General features: G+C 43.4%; 2 protein-coding genes across 2 annotated transcripts in view; one reads left to right on the top strand and one right to left on the bottom strand.

Annotated features, from left to right (window-relative positions):
- Nucleotides 1–19,691, bottom strand: part of LOC147614256 (ras-related protein Rab7) — a 60,875-nt gene extending 41,184 nt beyond the window's left edge. The window contains exons 1-4 of the mRNA XM_086780807.1: nt 19,436–19,691; nt 18,982–19,008; nt 18,779–18,878; nt 18,270–18,416 (exon numbers count right to left, since the gene is read on the bottom strand). Coding sequence (XP_086636933.1) covers nt 18,270–18,416; nt 18,779–18,878; nt 18,982–19,008; nt 19,436–19,488 — 327 coding nt within the window. The 5' untranslated portion in view covers nt 19,489–19,691. The remainder of the gene's footprint in view (nt 1–18,269; nt 18,417–18,778; nt 18,879–18,981; nt 19,009–19,435) is intronic.
- Nucleotides 13,521–15,629, top strand: LOC147614257 (uncharacterized). The gene has a single exon (XM_086780808.1). It carries the CDS (start codon nt 13,717–13,719, stop codon nt 14,278–14,280), a length of 564 nt encoding a protein of 187 aa, XP_086636934.1. The 5' UTR covers nt 13,521–13,716; the 3' UTR covers nt 14,281–15,629.
- Nucleotides 19,692–20,308: the final 617 nt, after the last annotated feature.

The raw sequence follows: 20,308 nt of genomic DNA, 5'->3' as shown, positions 1-20,308 counted from the left end.
CCATTCTGTATCTTGAACAACATTAGCAGATTCATTGTTAGAAGGAGAGGCATCTGCAACAGCCATACCAGCCTCTTTCTTCTTAGCCTCTTTCGCAGCCAGCTTAGGACACGCTTTGATGACATGATCATTTCCCTTACAGTACTTGCAAAATGTCTTCTGTTTGTCACCCTTCTTCTCATCTTTGTCTTCCTTCTTTGGTTGCGCAGCATTTGCAGATTTCTGCTTACTAGAAGAAAAGCCAGCTTTACCTTTCCCGCTTCTCTGACTAGCAACGAAAGCTTGATCTGCGACACGCATAATATTCCTGTTTTGCCTTGACTGGTCTTCTTGCAGCAAAACAGAAACTAACTCCTCAAATGATAAGGCATTGGGATTGCCTTTCATCATCAAGCGAAGAGTGGAAGCAAAACCCTGATAAGAATCTGGTAGACCATTCAAAACAGTCTGCACAAGTGAACTGTCTGACAGGATTTCATCTGCAGAAATGAGCTGCTCTTTGAAATCCTTGATCTTTGTCAAAAAGCTATCCATAGAATCACCTTCGTTCATATGCTCACTCTCCAACTGTTTTCAGAGGTAAGCAACACGAGCCTCATTTCTTGCCTGATACAATGTGGCAAGTACATCCCAAGCATCCTTAGAAGTCCTGCAGGAGCGAATATGTGGGATAATGGTACGTTTGACAGACAGCGCAATCAAGGCATGAGCCTGCGCATCTCTACCATCCCAACGAATCTGCTCTGCTGAAAGTGGTGGTTCTCGAACAGCTGCTACAGCACTTGTGCCTGCACCATCATCAACAGTACCTGTTTCTGATGTGTTTGCAGCATTCCCAGCCACAATAGGACGTGCATCAATACCCTGCACAATGTTCCATAATCCCTTTGCTACCAATACATGTCGCATCATATATGCCCACAATGGATAGTTGGTGCCATCCAACTTATCCTCAGCAGCCAACATGCGGAATACATCATTGTTGTCAGCCATGGCCAATGACTGTACTACTAGATGTAAATGCTGTCTGTAAGAGGTAAACCTGTATAAAATCGACCTGTGCTATGTAGCACAGCCCAAAACAGACGAATGGGCACCTGTCCTGCAGATTTTAATCTTGACAGAAAATCTGCACAGTAGGACGATTTTGCCTGCGCAGTACTTGGAATGCAAAAACGGAGGGCGAAATGACTTCAGATCAAAATTCTGAAACGAACAAGCCCTACGGGCTTTCCCACGGCATATACTAACCTGCAGACGCTCGTGAAACCTCGTCGCAATCGGAGGAGATGAAGCGGCAGGTGCCGGTGATGCTGCCCGGGAGGAGGAAGCCTGCTCTGATACCAATTGTTGGAATTAGGGTTGCAGGAATGCACACACAACTTCAAGAAGATGAGGAAGCTTGAGCACAACACAGTAGTGTATTATGAGTGCCAAAAATGAAAGATAACAAGCCCTAGAAGATAATGGGCGTATATACAATGCACGGGGGAAAAAACCTCCTAGTGAGGGAAAAAGTGCCCCGGCGGTCCTAAGTGTGTTCACACACATCACTACTATAATATGGTAACATGCATCAACATGTTTGTGTTCACATGTTGGAGCTGGCCGACTGGTCTAGACAGGTCGTGGACCTTTTATGCTGGCCGACTGCTATTTGCGAGTCGTGGGCTCCTGTGGTGTCTTGTCGGCTGCCCTACAGCAGGCCAACTGCTGTTGTTGGGGGGCCATATAAAATGGCCCCCCAGCCCCCTTGTCACATGTGTATCATTCCGGGATTCTTTTGTGTATATAGAGCAGAGTTACACGCCTCTATCTCTTGTGCTTTTATTTTCTGCATTGCGTTTTGCTCGTGTTCCCAGATCTGGTCATCATCTCCGCTGCGTATTTTGACAGGCTGGTGGGTTCAGCCAAGGCCTTCCTGGCCCTCACGGGGGTGGTTTTACACTATCCCCATGCCCACACAAAGACTTGGGGTAGCCCTATGGGCTGGCCCCTTTTCCTAAAAGCAAACCCTAACTACCTACACAACGATCTGGCATCCAGTACCATACCAGATACACAAAATCACTCACATCATTCCAGAGGGAGACTCACAGCGCGGACTGGCACTGTTTCATATGCAGGATAGTGCACACCTGACCTTGGGCTCATGTGCAGGACAATGCACACACCTGACCTCGGACGACTGGGATGGATCCCTGGCTGACTCGTCCTCGACTGGGCTCACATGGGACCAGTTTACCATCCCAGGTCCTGCACCTTCTGTACAGATATGTCTACGTGGCATCCAAGTGCAGGATAAACATGACAATGCATGCATATGGATCATATAGGCGATACTCATATAGAGTTCACTAGCATGGCAGAAGAGTTGAAAGACTCATGAACAGAGTGGTACCCTGATAAACAACTATTGGAATGGCGGGTGGTCATCGCAGTTAATGGATTTATGGATTTCTCGCCATACAGTTGGCTTTCATTTTTAGTGGCTGATCTCTTATTCTATGGAACAGCACACTTGGCTCAGGATACATTTGTAGTCCCGCTTTGTACACGGGTTGCAATCTTGATTGAAACCTTCTCTTCCTTTCCGCCTCGATGACATGCATAAATGCAAACACCTCCAAAAGCACTTTCCAAAACTTTTGCACATATGCATTCACCGTTTCCCCCTCATTTTGCTTCACCCAATCCCACTTCATTGTTATCTCATTCAATGCATTGGGAGGCAAGAATTGGGCATCAAACCTCTCCTTGAACTCTTCCCATGATCTTACAGGATTTCACTGTGAGCCACCAATGGGCAACAGTGCCTTTCATGAACATGCTTACATGCCAGATCATGGATTTCTGAGTGAAATCCTCATCACTAAAAGCAATATCAAATTGGGCAAGGCAAGTGCCTTTGATGCATCATATTCCCCATGATATGTGTCAAACTTCATAGATTTATCTCCGGCTTTGAAGTCACGAGACTTTGATGCATTAGCCTGCATCTCAACATGTTTTTCCGCATGTTTGTCCATTGGGACAGCCCCTGTGACTAGAATCATTTTAGGAACAAAAGGTGATGGCATAGATACATGTGCCCTGTAAGATGAGGCACACATTGGTGCATTTTCACCCATAGCTTCTCCCTCACGAGCACACTCGAGGGCATGAGTGGCATGAGAGATACGCGGAATACCTGCACCAACAAAAAATTGCAACCCATGTTGCATGTGTTGTACATGCGAGCAACCAAGGGCCTAATGAAGGGAACAACTATGAGGCCGATCCAGGACTTCAGGATGGGAACCAAGGTCGCCGATCCATTACTCATGAGACCGTGGCCATGTCATCAGAAGAATACCATAATTTTCAGCAATTCAAGCGTTTGCTCAGAGATGAAGAATTCCTTGCCTGGAGAGCCAAGAGGGAACATGACAAAAGAAGGGCTCAAATGTTTGACGGCTTCATCAAGGATAGAGCCACCAAAGCTGAAAGAGTTGAAGCCTCCAAAGCTTATCTTCGTGCCAAAAGAAGTCACCATTTCGGAAGGATCTAGAGCCACCATTTCGGAAGGATTATCAGATTGACATCATGCCAAGAATATCATCAAGAGGTTTGCAGTGGATGCTAGACCAATGCAAGTTTTAACAAAGAAAGCCGTAGGATCTTTGTGGACCAAAGTTGAAATAGAATCCTTTGAAGCATTGAAACTCTATGTTAGCAACAAAGGACTAATATTGGATATTCTAGACCTTTTTGTGGTTGAACATAATGAGCTTGCATTGGAGCAGTCTTGAACCCAGAAGGCCATGCTGTGGCATATGAATGTTAAAGACAACCTTGGAGACTCCTAAGCCATGCGCTTTCTATTGGGTACCATATGGATTTTACTTTGATCAAGGATCTTTATGCTACCAAAGAGGATTTCAGCCATGTGTTGGAACAAATTGCAGAATAGAAATTTGGTGACTTCTTATGTCATCAAGAAGAGTTTTCTTATGATGCAAACTTGTTATGTGAGACAAGGGACTTGAAGCCAAAAAGTGACTCCAACTCAAGCTTGGGATAAGCTACTACTATTGGCCTAGCAGAAAGAACATTCAATTTCATGTTCAAGAATGTTTGGTTTGTCAGTAGATCAAGTTTGATCGACAAAAGCAAGCTGGACTATTGCACCCATTGAATGTTCTATGGGAGAGTATTGCTATGGATTTTATATTTGGATTGCCAAAGTCAGAGAATGATTATATTTGGACCTTTTTCACGATCCCAAGAAGATCAACCATTGATGAATCTTGGGCAGTCCTAGTGACCAGATGGCCTTGAGCGATAGTCTAAGCGATGTCCCTCGAGAGCCAGATAGCTCAACACGGAAACCAGACACGACAATCCATGAACAGGAGGATCATTACTTGTGCATTGCATACTAATGTATGTTTGAATTTCTTTGACTTTGTGTGATGTTTTTGATGTGTGGACAATGCTTGGATTTATGGCATGTGATAGTCCACTGGGCTCCAGACTACCTGGCCAGTACCTGGAATACCCAATAGACGGGAATGATGCATACTTATTTGTTGACTAGCGTGTGTCTAGTTCTTGCAAAAGGTAAGTATGCATTTATTATATCTAACACATGTGACCGGCCATGAAGATGTACCAGCAACAACAAGGACATCGGTCAAAAAAAAGACATAGAGATGTTGCCAGATGAGCAGAAGGCACCACATATATAAGGAAAGACCAGATGCACAAGATCACCAGATGGGACTAGTACCAGGAACAAATGGAACATATGGATGTACTTGGAAAAATATGGATATGCTTGGAAGACTTGCAGCCCGTAGTTGAGAACAACTGCAATGTAAGAGAAAGAGAATGTAACTATTTGGCTCTCCTAGCTCTATTTCAAATGATAGAATCCTTGCCCGAACACCAAACAGGTGAAAGAAGACATGGGGACAGGGACCGTAAGGTTTGCTCAAGAAAAAGCACAAGAAAAAGCAAGAAAAAGCAAAAAGTCAAACTACGTTGACTACAAGCCAGGGACACCACTGGCAAGAGAAGGTTGAGCTGAACCAAAAAGCTAAAAGCCACTTTTTCAAAAAGTAGCTCCAAGCCCGAAAGACAAGGCCCTGAAGTTAGAAAAGCAAAGTTAAAGAACTTTGACAAAAGTGAGTAATATTTTATTATAAAGTGGAAAGCAAAGGGAAAAAGGCAAAAGCAAAAGCTTGGTTAAAGCTTTTGGCAAAAAGCAGAGCCCTCTTTAAGTATAAAAAGGTATGCATGGGCGATACAAGCACGCGTATGGAGCTGTACGGACATGTACAAAGGTGTACGGACATGTGCGGAGCTGTACAAACTAAAAATTTCAAAAGCCCTAAAAATTTTAGAAACCCTGAAACTGCTCCAAAAACCCTAAAAACTACTTTTGGGTGGTTTTTATTGCCCGAAAACCATTAAAACAGGTTTTATATCAATTTTCTTGCCAAAAGAACTTTTACATACACATGGCTGGTGACATGATCATAATTTATAAGTGAGTTTTGGTCGCCCAAAACTTAATGAAGTATGTACACACTCACTTATAAATTGATGCTAATTCCTAAGGCTAGGTTTATGACCAATACTTACCACTTGTCACATGCTGTCACGTGCACACCATTCAGGTGTACAGTGACATGGCATCATTAGCATCATCAGGTATTTTACAAGCATTAAGGCATTTTTCAGGCATTTATGAGGCAGCCGACTAGCATTATTGGTATTTATGGGAGATATGAGCCTTAAAGTACTGGCCGACTGCATTAATGCTGGCCGACCAGCCCTCTCACCCATATATATTCAGGCGCCTCTCCATTCAGTCATTCAGGCTCATCATAGCAGCATTCAGCCCAGTGTGCTCCAACGCATCTCCTCCAGGAAGCCTTGGGAGCAGCATATCCAGCCAACGCATCAAGCATTCAGCAACGCATCTTCATCAGCATCATTTTCAGCAAACGCATTCAGTTCAGCCATCAGATCTGCAAACGCATCTGCGTTTCATCATCAGGTCAGCATTCAGCATCTGTTCCAAAGCCTCCCTTCAGCGTTTCCTTCCCAGGAGACAAGGGAAAGATAGTGGACAGCAGTTCATTCAGTTCATTCAGCATATTCAGCATATAGGCAGCATATTCAGCAGTACAGATCCATTTGGATCTCATTGTAACCGCATTCTTCATATAATATAGCTGCATTGCATTGACACATATTTATCTGTCTCTTGAACGTCATTAAGTGCAGTTTAGTTAGACTAAGGTTGTGATTACTACGGGCGTAAGCCTCTCACATGTCACATTGGTATCAGAGCGTTACAGGGTAACCAGCCTTAGAGCATGTTCAGGTCATCAGTCATTCAGTCAGACATCCTTTTTATCGCTTCCGCACAGTTAAACCCAGTTCTCAAAATTTTGCAAGCCACCCTTAGGGATTTTCCCTTAGGTCTGCATCAGTAACCCATCCATCTGCATTCTTGCACAGCATATAGGGTTGCACATGGCTTGCATAATAGAAATCCTAGCAGTCAGTCTTGCATACATGTTGCCCATGAACTCTCAGGGAAGAATGACATCCATCATCAAAGGAGAACATAAGTTTTGGGCTTCAACTGGCAGCAGCAGGGGGTTTCTCTTCCACACAAGACGGAAGTTTGCTCCAACATCGCCTCAGGAGGTTTAGAGCTTCAGGTACGACGGAGATGGTAGGTGAAAGGTTTCCAGAGGCAGGACAGGGGTGACTCAAGTATTTGCCATTCAGTTCCCGCAGTACATGGAGTCTTGGCTCAAAGGATTTCACTCCTGCAGACGGTCTCAGTCAGCAGAAGACAGAAGGGGGCAGTGGTTCGGAGGAGAAGGATCACAGAGGAGTCGAAGGTTGCCAGGTATACCACCCAGCAACAGTTTAGCAACGGGGAATGTCACGTGCACACCATTCAGGTGTACAGTGACATGGCATCATTTTATGGCATCATTAGCATCATCAGGTATTTTACAAGCATTTAAGGCATTTGAGGAACAACAAGAGGACCAAGCTCAGTAGTAAGGTAAGTCTCCCACGATGGTTGTACTTATTTCTAGCTATCCATGAGCATGTAGAGCTCTTGGAAGGGTAGGGAAGGAGAATAACAAGGAGACCTCACATTAATCACCATGGAGGTTGGTCCTCAAGCCAGCTTCATCCGCTCATGGTAGTTCTTCGAGATGGCACTACCCCCACCCTCCCTCCCCCCTCTCAAGGTCATGGGTGTTGAGAGGAATGAGAGTTAAGGCATTTATGAGGCAGCCGACTAGCATTATTGGTATTTATGGGAGATATGAGCCTTAAAGTACTGGCCAACTGCATTAATGTTGGCCGACCAGCCCTCTCACCCATATATATTCAAGCGCCTCTCCATTCAGTCATTCAGGCTCATCATAGCAGCATTCAGCCCAGTGTGCTCCAACGCATCTCCTCCAGGAAGCCTTGGGAGCAGCATATCCAGCCAACGCATCAAGCATTCAGCAACGCATCTTCATCAGCATCATTTTCAGCAAACGCATTCAATTCAGCCATCAGATCTGCAAACGCATCTGCGTTTCATCATCAGGTCAGCATTCAGCATCTGTTCCAAAGCCTCCCTTCAGCGTTTCCTTCCCAGGAGACAAGGGAAAGTGTCACGAGCCTGTGGCAATGACTAACTTTGTTTTTGCTTTCTTTATCGGATTGGTTTCCTGTTTAGAAACCCCTTTTGGAATCCAAAATGTCTGCATTGCTCAGTCGGAGTGGACAGCATTAAAGTTCAGTGAGAGAGTCTAAGTTTGGATGGCCTAAGGTTTACAGGCACTGAATATTGACATTAGATTAAGGCTAAGAGAAGGGTGGGTCGAAAGAAGAAGAAGACAGATAAATATCTCTGCTAGAGGGCAGTGCACTTGGAATTTGTCAGTGCTCTAGAGATAGAAGAGCATCCAGAAGATCAGAGGGACGCGATTCTGACATCTCCTAAATTTTAGGGGAACCTGCTATTTTTGGCCTATGTCGGAATTGAAATGTGTTCGCGTCAAAAGGAGGGCAATTAAATGGGGAACAATAGTCCCCAAAGACCTGCAGTGAGCTGATGAGCTGGCCAGGATATTTTTAGGCTGGAAGTCCAAAGCAGGAAATTGCTTATTAATGTGCCATTTGTCACATTTTACAAAAACTTTCCACTCGTGGGAGGCTGAGCACTCGTTTTCTCTCTGTGGGAGCTCATTTGGTGAGTTTGCAGGTGGATTGAAGCAGGTTAAGGGCTGTTGAGAGCTGCCTACTCCCTTTGCCTTGATGCAGTGAGCCATACGTGGCTGTAAACCACTCCTCTACTCTCTCAGAATGATTATGCCTGCAAGAGGCTTTCTTATGTGTATGTACAGCTGTGAGGAATTCATGCTTCCTGGCTGAGGCAAGAGCCTCCTTTGATAGGAACAGGCGCGGTTAACCACCGTACCATAGCAGGTACCTGTGGGGGTCATAACCCCACAAAGCAGGTGTCAAATTCAGCAATTTATTGTTGCTGTTTATGACTGTTTTTGGGCTGTTTCGGAGCCCGAGAAGGTACCGGATTGCAATAAGGTCAAGCCAGATGGATTCCAGAGTGAACAGAGGGCCATATGTGTGCAAAACAGAGTAAATTTCAGTGCTGTGTAGAAATTACAGCAAGCTGAATTACTGGTTTTTATGCTCTGTTGAGAGGGTTTCGACGTACTGAAGAGGTCAGAAGTGGTTTGGAATGATTCTGACATATTTTGGGTCAGTTTTGGGACAGTTATGCTGGCGAAATTTTCAGGAATGTGCAGAAAATTCAGCAAACTCAATACCTTGTAAAAATCTCTTTTTCTAAAGAATAAATAAATACCGAAAGGGGCGCCAAGCTTTGGGGCCTATCTGGTGTCGGTGTCAGCTCCTGGGGACATTCTAGTTCACAGGATTTTGTTGTTTTTGCTCTGTGTTTAAGCTAAGGTATTAAGTGACGACATAAACTGGTGAAAGCCGTGTGTATTGAAGAAGATCTACCGCCCAGTCAGTAGTACAGGCCGGTTTCATGGTTCCATTGCCGGGATAAACATCACTTTGTTTTATTGAAGTGAGCCTGGGCCTGCTGGGTAGAAGCACAGAGCACTGATGGCTGACCGACGTGAAGAAGCTAGAGAGGAGTTCTCTTCCTCCCAGGAAAGAAGAGAGGTTCTAGTGGTTTCAGAGGCTGGAGAGCCGTCTAGGCCGTCTCATGCAGTGCCACCTCCTGTCATGCCTATACCACAGGGAGCCAGAGCAGATGAGGATGCTGCTTTCAGAGCTCAGTTGCTAGCAGCAGTGGGTATGTTTTCCCAGGTCATGCAGAATCCACGTTTCTTGGAGTTTCTGCAACCTCCTCAATCTACTCAGCCCATTGGGGCTACAGAGTTAGTGCAAGAACCTGTTGAGGTTCAGACACTCAGTGTACATCCTGCCGACTCACGAGAAAGGGCAAGGCAGCTTGTGGGGTCAGTGGAAAGAGCACCAGTACTTCCTTCTGTTCACGAACAGGTGGCTGAAACGCCAGTTGTGCCGGCTTTTGTTGAGCAGCCCGCCACCTTACAGCAGCCATTAGTTGGCCAGTTTGGACAGGGAAGTCAGTTCCAGGCACCGCCGCAGGTATTTCCACCACCTACCTTGCATCCAGGCTATTTTGGAGGCGGTTCTGTGTTTCAGAGCATGGCTGGTTATGCGCCAGGAACAGTGGATTACCAGCAGAGAACTGTGTTTGGGGGTTCACAGAGTTTTATGCCAAACCCCATGTATGGCAATATTGGCATGCAGCCAGGTTTTCAGGGTGTTCAGAGCAGTTTTGGAATGCCACAGGGCACTTTTGGCATGGCTGCTTTTCAGAATCAGCCACCACCTCTTGTACAGTCAAACCCGTTTGTGGGTGACAGAGGGATGATGATGCCATCGGATAGTGTCCTAATGATGCCAGCACCTACTGTTGATAAACCGAAGCCATACAAGGAAGGTGGAGCAGCTGTACAGTTTGACACTTTTAGAGGCTTTGAAGACAGGACTAAAGCACTTTCCTTCATACAGCAGTTTGATGCTGCCTTTGCTGGAGGGAACTTCACAGAAGTTTCTAAAGTGAGAAAGGCTGCCACTTTTCTGAAAGGCAATGCTAGCCAATGGTGGACCACTTTGTTGATGCAAGGTCAGGCACCGTCCACTTGGGTTGGCTTTAAGCAAGTGTTTGCTGCAGCTTGGTTAACCAATGAGTTTGAGGTTGATGTGATGTCAGCCTGGCACAGTTTGGATGCCTCAAAGTGTAAGGATCTCGAGGATTATAATAAGAAGTTCTGGAAAGCTTTGTTGCCAGTCACTTCTTATAGAATTGTGCCGTTAACTGAGCAGATAGAGAAGTACTGTTGTGGCCTGCCAAAAGAATTGCGCAATTATTGCACAAAGACCAAGGTTACCACATTGACTCAGCTGATTGAGAATGCAAACACAGGGAATGCACTGTTGCTGGGTCAGACTAGTGGTTTTGGGGGCAGCAGCAAAGAGGGCAAATCAGCCAGAATTTCAGCAGCCAAACAGGTTGAAAAGGTTGATGAGCAGGGCCCTCAGAAGACAGGTAAAGCTGGATCAGCAAAGAAGAAATTAGCCAAGGCTTTTTGGCGTCAGTCGAAGAGCAGCAAGCCTCAGTTTAAGCAGAGAACTGAAGAGGAAACACAGGCTTTAAGGACTGAGGGTAAATGCTTTATCTGTGAGAAAGCTGGTCACATATCAAGGTTTTGTCCTGACAAGAAAAGGCCAGCTGACTCAGAAGAGAAAGAAGACAAGAAAGGAAAGAAGGTCACCCCTTCGGCAGGTTTAGTGCCAGATATGCTAGGGGATAGACCTCAGACAGATGCCAGTGAGTTGTGTAGAGCCTGGGGAAAGGTCAGAGATCAGCATGTTCTCATTTTCTTTGACCCTGGGGCAAAGGCAAACTTCATTTCCCCACAGTTGGCTGCACAGTTGGGCATCAGAGCTGATGAGATGGGATACACAGCTGAGGCAGGTTTGGCATGTCCTGGCCATTCAGAGTCTGTGACACCCATCCTTGGAAAGTTACGTCTGCATATACAGTCTTATGTGGATGCAGAAGACTTTTATATCATGCCGCTTGAGGGATGCGATGTATTGCTTGGTATGCCGTGGTTGTACAGAGTGCATGGCATCTTGGATTCCTTCAAGAAGACTGTGACCTTGGAAAGTAGAGGGAAGACTCATGTGCTAGATGTTAAGCTCAAAGGAGAGTCTGTACCTATAATTTCAGCTTCTGCTATTACCTCGGTAATAAAGAATCATCTTTCTGCGTATTTGATATTTGCACGTGATTTGAATGAAGTAAGTGAGTCAAATTTGTCAGTACTTGAGAAAGACAGATCTGAATTTTTGTCACAATTTAGTGATGTCTTTTCTGACTCATTACCGTCTGAGTTACCACCAGAGAGGTCAGAGGATCATGGTATAGATCTGATTCCAGGCAGTAGTCCACCGAATCGACCTCCGTACAGGGTTAGTGCAGCGCAGCAGAAAGAGATTATGAGCCAGGTGAATGAGCTGCTGGAAAAAGGGTTGATACAGCCAAGTTCATCTCCCTTTTGCTCTCCTGTGCTCTTAGTGCAGAAGAAGGATGGCTCATGGCGCATGTGTATAGATTACCGCGCTTTGAATAAGGCCACCATAAAGAACAGGTTCCCTATTCCAAGGATTGATGACATCTTAGACCGCTTGGAAGGCGCGTCTATGTTTAGCAGGATAGATCTGAAAAGTGGCTACCATCAGATCAGGATTAGAACTGAAGATGTGCATAAGACTGCGTTCAGGACGACCTTTGGCCTGTATGAATTCCTTGTGATGCCATTTGGTCTGACGAATGCTCCTGCCACATTTAATCGGATGATGGATCGGATATTCCGACCGTTTAGACAGTTTGTTGGCACCTTCTTTGATGACATGATTGTCTTTTCAAAGTCGGAAGAGGAGCATAGAGACCACTTGTCAGAGGTGTTCAATGAATTACGTAGTCATAGACTGCTTGTGAATGGCAAGAAGAGTAAGTTCTTCTTGGAACAGATTCAGTTCTTGGGGCACATTGTGTCTAAGGATGGGGTCAGAATGGATCCTGCTAAGGTTGAGGCAATCAAGACATGGCCAGCCTTGAAGACTGTGCATGATGTCAGAAGTTTTCTTGGTTTATGCTCTTACTACAGGAGATTTATCAGAAATTTTGCTGAGATTGCTTCACCGTTGCATGCTCTGCAAAAGAAAGACGTCTCTTTCAGATGGACACAGAAAGAGATTTCAGCTTTTGAGCTACTGAAAGAAAAGATGACTTCTAGTCCAGTGATTATATTGCCAGACCTCAGGAAGTCATTTGTTGTCCAGTGTGATGCATGTGGCAGCAGTGTTGGTGCTGTCTTAATGCAAGAAGGAAGGGTAGTGGCATATGAAAGCAGAATATTACAAGGGCCAGAGAAGACTATGCAGGTCTATGAGAAAGAACTGCTGGCTGTAGTTCATGCTCTAGAAAGTTGGAAACACTACCTTTTAGGTGCTGATTTTGTTGTTCAGACAGATCATCAGACTTTACGCTATTTTCTGACTCAGACAAAATTGTCGGAGAAGCATATGAGATGGGCAAACTTTTTGTCTATGTTCCACTTTCAGATTGTGCATGTGGAAGGCAAGAAGAATGTTGTGGCAGATGCTTTATCAAGGAAGCCACAGATTTCAGCAGTGTCTATTCCTTATCATCATGAGTTAGATGACATGAAGGAGCAGTATGCTGTTGATGAGGATTTTGCCCGAGTCTATGATCACATTGTGAATGGACAACCTCATGACCACTATCTTCTCAAAGAGGGTTATATGTTGATGCATGGGAGACTGTGTGTCACTAGGCCACTGAGAGTGAAAGTGATGACAGAGAGTCATTCTCCTCCGTATGCTGGACATCGTGGTATAAATGCTACAGTTAAGGCGGTTGAGACTTTCTTTTACTGGCCTACTTTGAGAAGAGATGTTGAAGATTATGTACGGCAATGTGTGATTTGCCAGAAGGTCAAGTTTGACAGGCAAAAAGCACCAGGGCTGTTACAGCCATTGCCTATTCCAGAGAAGCCATGGGAAAGCATAGCAATGGACTTTGTGTTTGATCTTCCTAGGACACAGACAGGGAATGATGGAATATGGACCATTATATGTAGGTTCAGTAAGCAGGCTCATTTCATTCCTGTTCGAAAGAAGATTAAGCCAGAGCAGATGGCACGATTGTTTATGTGCAACATTTTCAAGTACCATGGGATGCCACAGTCTGTGATTAGTGACCGTGATCCACGAATGACTAGTCTTTTCTGGAGAGGCATATTTGAGAACATGGGCAGCACGTTGAAGTTTTCTTCTTCGTTTCATCCACAAACTGATGGGCAGTCTGAAGAGGCAAATTCTACTGTCCTTGATCTGCTAAAGTGTTATGTATCAGAGCAGAAAGCAAAGTGGGAGCAGTATTTGCCATTGGTTGAGTATGCATATAATAATACAGTGCACTCTTCAACTGGCAAAGCACCTTTTGAGATTGTAGAAGGTGGCAAGAAAGTGCCCCCCATTTTGCATACAAAAGATAAAATTTTTGAGGCAGATCAGTTTGTGCAGAATATGGATGAGACATACAAGAAGATTAAGCATGCCCTTGAGAAGACTCAGGCTAAGCAGAAAAGAGCAGCAGATATGCATCGCCGAGAGCTCATGTTTAAAGAGCATGATTGGGTCTTGTTACGCTTTGAAAAGGCACGGCTTAAGAAACGTAAGGGCAAGGAAAGCCTGTTTACTAAGCTGAGTATGCGGTATTATGGGCCTTTTCAAGTAACAGAGAAGATCAGCGATGTATGCTATCGGCTGAAATTGCCTGAGCAGTGGAAGATTCACAATGCGTTCCATGTGAGTCTTCTTAGACCCTTTGTGGGTGATGTGCCAGTGGATATGCCACCTCAAGATCAACCTGAAGTTGAAGAACTTGATGAAATTCTTGTTCCAGAACAGATCTTGGCACATAAGGAACGGAAAGTAAAAGGCAAGGCTGCTAGACGCTATTTGGTGAAGTTCAGAAACTATCCACCTTTGGATGCTAAGTGGATGAAAGAGGGTGAACTCGCTGAGTCACCTAATGTATTGGGACTTTACCTTGAGGCATTTAGTCTGCAGCCTACCTTGACCCATTGATTGAGGAGCTGTATAGATTGTTATAATACAATTGCTCCATCGATCATGTACAGCTAGTCTATCTTTTGTCTTGTGGATTATTCAGTTAATAGATACATGTAGTCACCAATTTTGGCATATGTTTCAGTACTATGGTTTTGGTTTTGTCAACATGTATTTCTGAATTTAGACTCTACGTGAACTATGTTGCAGTGTGACTGAATGTCACTGTTAGTGTTGGGTTCATCGACAGAGCAATGACCATGCTTGTAGTATACATGTCTTAACTTGATGTTGGTTCATCTCGTTAACTGGAAACATGTATACGACGCATGCAAATGAGGACATTTGCAATTTCAAGAGGGGGGTATGTCACGAGCCTGTGGCAATGACTAACTTTGTTTTTGCTTTCTTTATCGGATTGGTTTCCTGTTTAGAAACCCCTTTTGGAATCCAAAATGTCTGCATTGCTCAGTCGGAGTGGACAGCATTAAAGTTCAGTGAGAGAGTCTAAGTTTGGATGGCCTAAGGTTTACAGGCACTGAATATTGACATTAGATTAAGGCTAAGAGAAGGGTGGGTCGAAAGAAGAAGAAGACAGATAAATATCTCTGCTAGAGGGCAGTGCACTTGGAATTTGTCAGTGCTCTAGAGATAGAAGAGCATCCAGAAGATCAGAGGGACGCGATTCTGACATCTCCTAAATTTTAGGGAAACCTGCTATTTTTGGCCTATGTCGGAATTGAAATGTGTTCGCGTCAAAAGGAGGGCAATTAAATGGGGAACAATAGTCCCCAAAGACCTGCAGTGAGCTGATGAGCTGGCCAGGATATTTTTAGGCTGGAAGTCCAAAGCAGGAAATTGCTTATTAATGTGCCATTTGTCACATTTTACAAAAACTTTCCACTCGTGGGAGGCTGAGCACTCGTTTTCTCTCTGTGGGAGCTCATTTGGTGAGTTTGCAGGTGGATTGAAGCAGGTTAAGGGCTGTTGAGAGCTGCCTACTCCCTTTGCCTTGATGCAGTGAGCCATACGTGGCTGTAAACCACTCCTCTACTCTCTCAGAATGATTATGCCTGCAAGAGGCTTTCTTATGTGTATGTACAGCTGTGAGGAATTCATGCTTCCTGGCTGAGGCAAGAGCCTCCTTTGATAGGAACAGGCGCGGTTAACCACCGTACCATAGCAGGTACCTGTGGGGGTCATAACCCCACAAAGCAGGTGTCAAATTCAGCAATTTATTGTTGCTGTTTATGACTGTTTTTGGGCTGTTTCGGAGCCCGAGAAGGTACCGGATTGCAATAAGGTCAAGCCAGATGGATTCCAGAGTGAACAGAGGGCCATATGTGTGCAAAACAGAGTAAATTTCAGTGCTGTGTAGAAATTACAGCAAGCTGAATTACTGGTTTTTATGCTCTGTTGAGAGGGTTTCGACGTACTGAAGAGGTCAGAAGTGGTTTGGAATGATTCTGACATATTTTGGGTCAGTTTTGGGACAGTTATGCTGGCGAAATTTTCAGGAATGTGCAGAAAATTCAGCAAACTCAATACCTTGTAAAAATCTCTTTTTCTAAAGAATAAATAAATACCGAAAGGGGCGCCAAGCTTTGGGGCCTATCTGGTGTCGGTGTCAGCTCCTGGGGACATTCTAGTTCACAGGATTTTGTTGTTTTTGCTCTGTGTTTAAGCTAAGGTATTAAGTGACGACATAAACTGGTGAAAGCCGTGTGTATTGAAGAAGATCTACCGCCCAGTCAGTAGTACAGGCCGGTTTCAGAAAGATAGTGGACAGCAGTTCATTCAGTTCATTCAGCATATTCAGCATATAGGCAGCATATTCAGCAGTACAGATCCATTTGGATCTCATTGTAACCGCATTCTTCATATAATATAGCTGCATTGCATTGACACATATTTATCTGTCTCTTGAACATCATTAAGTGCAGTTTAGTTAGACTAAGGTTGTGATTACTACGGGCGTAAGCCTCTCACATGTCACACATGCCACATAACCATGTCAGCAAACAGTTTCACACGGACGGACATCCCCTTACCCGAAACTACACATTGGTCAGGCAAGCATGAAAACAGCATGCAAATTCAATTGCAAGCAAGCACATAAAGATGCTATGCAATGCAGCATTGGTATGGACAATCCCCGTTCATGAGACACTGCTAAAATAGACGTGCTCCACGCAAGTACATGAGGTACCAGACCCAATGGAACACCCATCCTCCAGGCATTTCTGGGCATGTACACACAAGCAGAAGTCCCAACAGAAAGCAAGTCCACAGTATCACATGAGTGGCATCAATCCCTGGCATATGCAACTGCCATGGATGCCAATCCAATGTACATACATAATGAGAAAGCACGGGTAGACCAATTGGGTGGCCAAATGGTGACAGCAGCTATGATGTGTGTAGAGAGAGAGAGAGAGAGAGAGAAGTTATGTGGAGAGAGCATATGCACAACTCAATGATTATATTGATTAATGTTAATAAAAGCTTCAAGGAGTCCACTACTTTTTATAGGCTTAAAAGACTTATCTTTGACACATCACATTCACGGGGGCAATGACACATCGCTAGGCCTATGACATCACTGCTTATCACACTCACACATAAAATGTCTATAAGAGGTTGTTCACACACATAAACACACTAAGCTATCTAAGAACTGTTTCACACACATGAGGCTCCAAATACCCGACACCTATAAAAGCGTGCATGTGGGTGGTTCTATCATGACATAGAGTATCATTTGAGTTGTGCAATCTCTCTCTCTCTCTCTCTCTCTCTCTCTCTCTCTCTCTCTCTCTCTCTCAGTACCATGTCAACCCACAGAAACGACTTATGCTCTTCTAAAGAGAGAATTTTTCTAGCCAGGTATAAACAAGGGCATCCAAGATTATGTTTTAAAGTGCCAAAAATGTCAATTGGAACATCGTAAGATAGGAGGTCTACTAAATCCATTGCGGATCTCATGTGGCTGATGGGAGAGTAATTTATTACACGACTATCCACGACACAAAGAGGGCATGACTGTGTGGATGGTAGTTGGTCAATTGAGGAAAATGGCTTATTTTATTCCAACCAGAAAAGATGTGAAGACTCCCTAATTAGCTCATTTATTTGTGGAATGTCTATTTAAACTTTATGGGCTCTCAAGCAATATTGTTAGTGATCACAATAGTAAGTTTAACAGTTACTTTTGAAAGGTTGTTTTTCAAGGATTGGATATGAAGTTACATATGGGCATGGCTGAATATCCACAAACAAATGGTCAGACCCAAAGGGTCAATCAGATCATTGACGATATGCTTTGTGCCTATGTTAACAAGAGGCAAACTAATTGGGAAATTTATAGTTTGCCTATAATAGTGCAAAACATTTAGCAACAGGCTTTAGTCCATTTATGATGATGTATCGATTCCAACCTAGAGCTGTAATAGTGGTTGGGTTAGAGAAGGAAAAGGAACAATCAGCCAAAGACTTGCTTGAAGATATGAACGAAATGGTCAAGCTAGCTCAAGACACAATTAAGAAAGCTCAAGATAGGCCAAAAAGTAATGCGAGCCTACACCGAAGAAGGGTGGAGTTTGCTAAAAATGATAGTCTTTTCCAATGTACTTGAAACTTCTTAAAACCCTAAAGGCGGGCAAATGCACTAGGCTAGCTCCTAGGTATTGTAATTTGTGGTCCTTTTCCCAGACCATGGTGGGCGCAAGCCTAGCCCTCGGTACAACCCATCTTGCCTAGAGAACCCTCAACCTTGCAAGTACCTCTAAAGAGCTTTCATGCATGCAATCTCTGATTCGAATCCAATTCAACACCACAACCACCTTGCTCAAGCCGACGTATTCAATATGAGAACCAGATACAATTACAAAATATTACTTCATGATAAGCAGATAATTAGACAATCGTGTATTGTGTTGCACAAACACAAAAAAGGCTCGTTACTTCTCAATTAAGGCGAGTCTATTTGCACCACCAAAGCAGGTCACCTGTATAAGAAACTCGTCCCGCCAATTGTCTAGATTGTCAAAAGTCTTCATGACATTAACATCGTAAACAAGTACACAGCAATCTGCACCCCGATAGAAGGCAACCCCGAGGCTCTGAAAACGCTCTTGCCCGGCAGTGTCCCAAATCTGTGTACACATCCACCCTTATTAAAGTGGAAAAAATTTGAGCTAATGAGACCAAAAAAAAAGTATCACAAAATGAAAAAGAAAAAGCAGGAAAATCAAGTCAACAAAAATTGCAAATTGATCACAAATTTGTTACAAATTGAAAATTCAAGCCCCGTGAAAAAAGCAAATTGGAATAATTAGTCCTGTATTTAAATGCAAAAGATATGTCTAGAAAAGAAAAGAAAAAAGTAAATCAATTAAAAATTCTCAGAAGAGAGGGAGAGATAGATCTTTTAAAAGAACAATAATTCTATCAAAATGCCAAGTTATACTAACTTATTTGCAAACAAATGTAGTGAGAATATTTTGGAAAAACTCACCTGCATAGTGACCAATCTATCCTCCACTTGCACTTCTTTGGTGAGAAAATCAGCCCCGATGGTTGCCTTGTACTGGTTACTGAACTTTTTGTTGACATATCTGGCAGGATTAGGGTTGAGGAGACATAGAAAAGAACTAGTTTTTTATATTTTTTTTATAGGCATAAATTGAAAAATAATCAAATGCAGTAAAATGAGGATACTGATTCATCAAAGAGGTTTTTCCCACCCTGCACAAGAAATTCAAAAAACAGGAAAACGACAAAAATAGATTATTATTTTTTTTGGAAAAGAAAACTGCATACCTCATTTAATGAGAAAAAATGCTAATTGGTGAAGAAAAAAAATGCCTAGATAGTTCTCACAAAAAAAAAGAGCTCTAAACCCAAAGAATAAAATAGCTCTGGCAAAAAATCCTAGATTTTTCTTTTTTCAAAAACTGCCTTAAAACAGAACAGCAGAATGATGGAAAAAAACCCTACTAAATGTTGACTTAACAGAAAACCCTAATTTTGACAGGATCGTATAGATTCACGGAATGAAGGATCGAGCCTAGATTAAACAGAATAATGAAAACCTGGTTAAAGAAAAGGGGAACTTAACCCTGATTCTAATTTTGACAGATAAACGAGAGAGAGAGAGAGAGAGAGAGCATACCCGCTGTCTCCGAGGATGATGACCTTGAGGAGCGTTCGCTTGCGAGTCGCCATGGCGCTGATTACCACACAGAAGCCGACCTAAAAGCTTCTTTTGAGAGCTTGAAGAGGAATATAGCTATGGCGGCGGATTTGCGGGTTGCAACAAACACCTGAAGTCTACAGAGAGAACTGGTTTTTTTTTTTGTTTTTTTAAAGGCAGTCGAAAAAGACGAGTCATACGTTTTCACGGACTTTGCAAAGTACAATTCAATGCCCGCATGGGAATGACTGGTTTAAGGGATTTTTTAACTTAAATGAAACAAAATAAATAGGGGCCTATAATGAGTAAAAAAGAGAACCTATTAATTAATGTAAGTGACTTTTAGCTAAATTCAAATTGCCCGACTAAGGTTGAGAAACGGAGACTCGGTGACGTTTCAAAAATCACGATGTTTCAAGAATCACGCATCTTCTTGCCAGCGAGTGATCTTTGTTTTGTCCTTTTTCGGTAGAAGAGCCGAAGAACATCACATAGAAGCGGCCAGTGTACAAAAGTTTATGGTGTGCACGATCTTCACAAGCTAAGCTATGTCTTTGCGCTTGCACAATATGGCCCAGACAACATTGCAGGCCTAGGGGGTGGTTTCTTTTTTTCGCACGCTTCTCTCCATATGAATTTTTTTCGTGTTTTTAAAAAATTATCTGTGGAGGCAGCTTTGTGATTTGTGTAGCGGTTGAAGAGCTATTCATTTTTTTTAGAGCCCTTGAGGCATTAATCTATTGATATATATATATATATATATATATAATAAGTAAAAACAAAATAAATATGTGTGTGTGTGTGTTAATTGTTATAATATTAAATGAAACAAAATAAATATATATATTTACA

Source organism: Cibotium barometz, chromosome 42, assembly GCF_041138505.1.
Source record: "Cibotium barometz isolate CiBa-2024 chromosome 42, ASM4113850v1, whole genome shotgun sequence".
Lineage (NCBI taxonomy): Eukaryota > Viridiplantae > Streptophyta > Polypodiopsida > Cyatheales > Cibotiaceae > Cibotium > Cibotium barometz.
This window is presented reverse-complemented; position numbering and strand designations above follow the sequence as displayed.

What these genes read in the sequence shown, in the direction of transcription:
- LOC147614257 (XM_086780808.1), top strand. Translation starts at nt 13,717, where the DNA reads ATGGATGAGACATACAAGAAGATTAAGCATGCCCTTGAGAAGACTCAG.